The sequence below is a fragment of the Sinocyclocheilus rhinocerous genome, unplaced genomic scaffold, assembly GCF_001515625.1.
Source record: "Sinocyclocheilus rhinocerous isolate Xijiao unplaced genomic scaffold, SAMN03320098_v1.1 scaffold147, whole genome shotgun sequence".
NCBI classification, from domain to species: Eukaryota; Metazoa; Chordata; class Actinopteri; order Cypriniformes; family Cyprinidae; genus Sinocyclocheilus; species Sinocyclocheilus rhinocerous.
This window is the reverse complement of record NW_015651498.1, coordinates 1,436,964-1,441,832: the sequence shown is the minus strand read 5'-3', so window position 1 is coordinate 1,441,832 and position 4,869 is coordinate 1,436,964. Positions and strand designations below refer to the sequence as shown.

At 32.0% G+C, this 4,869-nt stretch overlaps 1 protein-coding gene across 2 annotated transcripts in view; it reads left to right on the top strand.

The window, feature by feature from the left end:
- LOC107712999 (acylphosphatase-2-like) overlaps positions 1–4,869 on the top strand; it is a 29,244-nt gene that overhangs the window by 16,895 nt on the left and 7,480 nt on the right. Inside the window, exons 1-3 of one of the 2 annotated variants that reach the window (XM_016518418.1) lie at positions 920–1,247; positions 1,434–1,450; positions 1,896–2,005. In XM_016518418.1, coding sequence (XP_016373904.1) covers positions 1,115–1,247; positions 1,434–1,450; positions 1,896–2,005 — 260 coding nt within the window. In that variant the 5' untranslated portion in view covers positions 920–1,114. Of the gene's footprint in view, positions 1–919; positions 1,248–1,433; positions 1,451–1,895; positions 2,006–4,869 lie in introns of those variants that run through there. The other variant, XM_016518419.1, reaches the window with a different exon arrangement.

Genomic DNA, 4,869 nt, shown 5'->3' with positions numbered 1-4,869 from the left:
TGTGTGTGTGTGTGTGTGTGTGTGTGTGTGTGTCTATGTGCCGTACTGTTGTCAGTCTGAGCTCTAGGATTATGGGTTTTCTCTGTTGGGCATTACTGGCTCAGAACGGTTGGTGTAGGGCAATAGAAAATACGGTCTGTACAGTAGAAAAACCATTACTCAATTAACTTGATGATTTTACTCAAGTACGTAATTCAGGAATTGTGGTTCAGTGATTCAGTAAACGAAACATTCATTTAATGCTAAAAAAAACTCTCCAGTATCAATGTTGATCTTTGAGACTGTGATTTTAAAGGCATGGAAAGAAGTCTAATCCTGTCTTTCTGTGAGGCTCAGACATGTTAAAACACGTTAAAAACATTTAACCTCTCATGTCCTGGGTCTAAGGTCCCTGTCAAAGCCAAATGGGATTTGTTTTTGTTTTTTAAAGGATTTGTCTGTAAAAGAAACTTAAACCCTTGTATGCAAATTACATCTCTAATAAAATGTTTGTGCATCCCCAAATCTAAATTCACACTGTAATTCTTTGAAGGCCAGGCTTGTGATTCAATCATAAACATACTAGATTACAGAGAACAACTGTGGCTGGGATTGGAATATTAAAATCTAATCAAACTCATTATTTGTGGTTAGTAATCTGGTCAGCTTTTTAAAATTCAATCATTCTGGAAAGAGACAAAATAATTTGATGTTTAACATCCCCCCAAAAAAAAAAATATATATATAAAAAAAAAAAAAATGTTTATTCATAAATATAGGTTACTATTAATGATTGCATTTATGTATTTTAAATGCATTATTCATTGATCTATTCATAATCTGATCTAGTTTAGAAAACGTTTTTTGCCTCCAGAGGGCACTTGTTAGCTTCTCAGAGCGGTTTTTGTCTTTTTTATCTTTTACATTTTATATTTTTAAGGATTGGAGGCTAACATATAAACAGAAACCCAGTCCAAACGATCTCAATAAAGCAAAGTTACAAAACTCATCGTTCTGTAACCACAGCGACTGTGATTCGTCCATCGTGACCAGCGTTGAGAAAAGTAACAGCTGTCACGTGACATCGGTCTGTTTACCTTGCGAGCCGCGGCGCCGACGAGAAGTGCGTTTATTTATGATTATCTGTCATTCAAACGTCTCCTGGACTTCTCTTTTGGTCCTAACCCTCGTGATATTGTTAGCAATGTCTTCAGACGCCGGTGAAAAATATGTTTCTGTAGATTTCGAGGTGTTCGGGAATGTTCAGGGTGCGTATTTGACTTGGCGATATTTATTAACACCACGCCTCCAAAAATAGACGCACATTTATTTATAAAACTGTACCAAAGAGTTCTACACCATTGTGCATTCATATTTATTATCAATATGTAAATTATTCTTTTGCACAGTTGCACCAAACTCAATCTCACAAGTGTTTTTTGTCTTTTTTTCAGGTGTTTGCTTCAGAATGGTGAGAAGTCTATGGATAATATGCATTAAGTTTGTTTTACACAGCGTTTTGCTTCCATGACTAAGAAAGGAGAGCAGAATACTGTACTAACCCCAGCAAACATACCATGGTGTTCATATATATTAGACATGTTGTCATGGCAGTGCATGGTTTATCTGCTGTAAAAGAAATGTGATTCCTAAATACAAGCATATTCTAGATAGATGCAAATAGCTGAAATCAGTTGGATATCTGAGTATATTATAGTAGAGGTTGCACTAGCAATGTCAAAGTGATGAGTTTGATTCCTACAGAATGCAACTGATCAGATGTGTCCTTTGAATGCAGTGAAAGTTGCTTTTCTGAATGCATGAATGTAAATGTAATCTCAAACCCCTTGTTTCATCAGTGACAAGTCGTGCATGCATATCTCTCTGAATCTCATTTTTCATCTGTTTTACTGCAGTATACAGAAGCAGAAGCGAAGAAACTCGGCGTGACGGGCTGGGTAAAGAACACTAGACAGGGCACTGTGGTGGGACAGGTGCAGGGACATCCTGAAAAAGTTAAAGAAATGTAAGCAGGCGTCTGTGTTTTAATTGTTTTTGAGTGTGCAATCACTTTTTATAGGTATTTATAGGTAATCTAATATAGATCTTTATAAGAATATGTAGACGTTTGCATACTATGTAGACTGTGTACAGTATTTGTTGCATGGAATAACTAAATGAAATACATGAATTATTGTTTTATTTTTTAAATATAAATAAACTTTAATATATAAATATGTAATTTAAAAAATATATAAAATAAAGAAATAACATTTTATAAATAATAAAAATAAATTAAATAGAAATATTAGATGAAAAAAGTTGAAGCACTAAAATTACTACCTGGAAATAAATAAAAACTTAAAACTAGAACTGAAATAAAATTAAATAAATAGTAAATGTTAAATTATTAATTATAATATTAATTAACAGTAAAAAATAAAATAACACATTTTTTAAAAAAATCAGGAGGGACCTCCTGAAAACGTTAAAGAAATGTTTGACTTTTAAAAACAATTTTGTAAATTAGATTTAAAAAAATATAAATATAAAATAAGTAAATAAATAAAATATAACAATAAATAAATATAAAATAAATAACATATATATATTATAAAATATAACATAATAAATACATGTAAAATTAAATAAATAAAATATAAATATTAGATGAAAAACATAAACTAAATAAAAATGAGAAATGTTGCTTTGGCAACTAACTAAGTTGGAGTACTAAAATTACTACCTGTAAATAACTTAAAGAAATGTGAGAAGTCGTCTGTTTTATTTTAAAACGATTTTTGAGTGTGCAATGGCTTTTTAAAGATTTATAGGTTTTTATTTCAATACCAGCTCTGATTCACCAAACCCGTCACATGTGCAGTGTCTCTTCTAACCAGCAGATGGGAGCAGCGCTTCAGTGTTCGAGGCGTGGAACAGTCTAGAAAGGTTGATCACGGTCACAATGAGGGAGTGAACATGGAAACTCACGCTTCCCTTTGAGAGCATTGTGCTTTAACCTATAATCACCGGTGCGGTGAGAGATGGAGGCTCCAGTGCAGCAGATCGAACACTTCAGAGCTGTCCGAGTGTGGAACGCTGTTTGTGTGTGTGTGTGTGTGTGTGTGTGCAGTCCCGTGGGTGGGGCGGGTCGTGGAGCGATGATGTCAGTGGGGGCGGAGCACAGGGGCGAGGTCCAGATGACATCACAGTCTCAAATGTGAACCAGACATTCATTTGTGGGAGAGCTTATATACTGTATTTCTGCAGCATGAATAATGTGTGTCACATGCAGATTTTTAGTATGCGTAACAATTACTGTTATTACTGTTATTTAGACTGTGCACAGTATTCCAGTATAATGTGGTAACACAGTATCGTTAACAAAAACGAAAACTATTAAAACGTGAAAGCTGAAATAAAATCTAAATATTAGAAGAAAAACAATTAAAACTGAAATAAGCTTATGTTGAAGCACTGAAATTACTAACTGGAATCAAATAAAAACTGAAACTGAAATACAGATAAATTATAAACAAAAAGTAATATTTAAAACTAATTATTTAATATGTATATATTTTTTTTACTACTATTCATTTATTAATATAAATATTCATTATTATTGATTATTATTTGAAAATATTTTTAGTTTTCACTTTAATTTTAAATACAATTAAAAACTAGAACTGAACTGAAACTAAATTTAAATTAAATTAATTTATCGTCTAATATTTATATTTTATTTTTACTAATATTAATTTATTCATATTATTAATATTTATAAATATAGATTATTAATTATTTTTGTTAATATTAGCTCTTATCTTTATATTTTCTTTATAATTAAAGCTAAAATGAAAACAAGTTGACGCACTAAAAACTGGAAATAAACTAAAACTGAAATAAAAATAAATTAAAAACAAATATAAAAAAATATTTAAAAAAATATATAAAAATAAAATGAAAGCTTATATTAATATAATAATCCATATTAAATATAAAACATTGAAATAAATGTGACAACTTGACAACTTTGGACAAGATCTTCCACCATCTATATATAGATTATCAGATCATTGTAAGATTGATGTCTTAAAGTCTAAAACATTTGACTTTTGTAATGTGCCATATTTCTAAGTAAAAAAAGGATATACAATGAGAAAAATACTGGAAAGCACTTGATTTTATTTTGTTATATTATATTTTTGAAGTAACAACAAAATCACTGATTGTGACAACTAGCCCCGGCGTCCTCTATCAGGTCAGTTTCCGGTCTTTTTTCGTGTGAAGGTTATTATCTGTGCCCGCTGTCCTGTAAGACATTTTTAGCTGTGATTCTCTGGTGAAATCTTGCCCTATTTACTTAGACTCTACACATGCGACTGCCTGGATACAGTGACGAAGAGCTTTTCCTCCTCTTCCTCATTCCAGCTGCTGAACACGAGATGCGAGTGAACAGAAATGTGTTTGCTCATTAAATATTTAAACAGATGGATGGCAGCCCTCCAGGCTCCGCCCCCTTTACTTGTTTTCCTCCCTTCCTAGTTGTCCTTTCCTTCATTCCTTTCCATTGACGTCTATCAGTCTGTTCACAGTGTAATTGTTTCGTTTGGCTCTCTGCAGTTGTTTGTTAGTCGTCGGGTCTGGATACAGTGACGAAGAGCTTTTCCTCCTCTTCCTCATTCCAGCATTTGACAGCAGTCTCATCTGATGTGGCATAATGCATTTCTTTGAGAGCATTTTGTAACAGAAATTTTATAATTATTGTGGGTTGCTTGCATCACTACTGTTGCTCATATTTTGGGTTCATTTGATTTTTTTGTGCATTTGAAGAAAACCCAAAATAATATTATATTATATTATATTATATTATATTATATTATATTATAT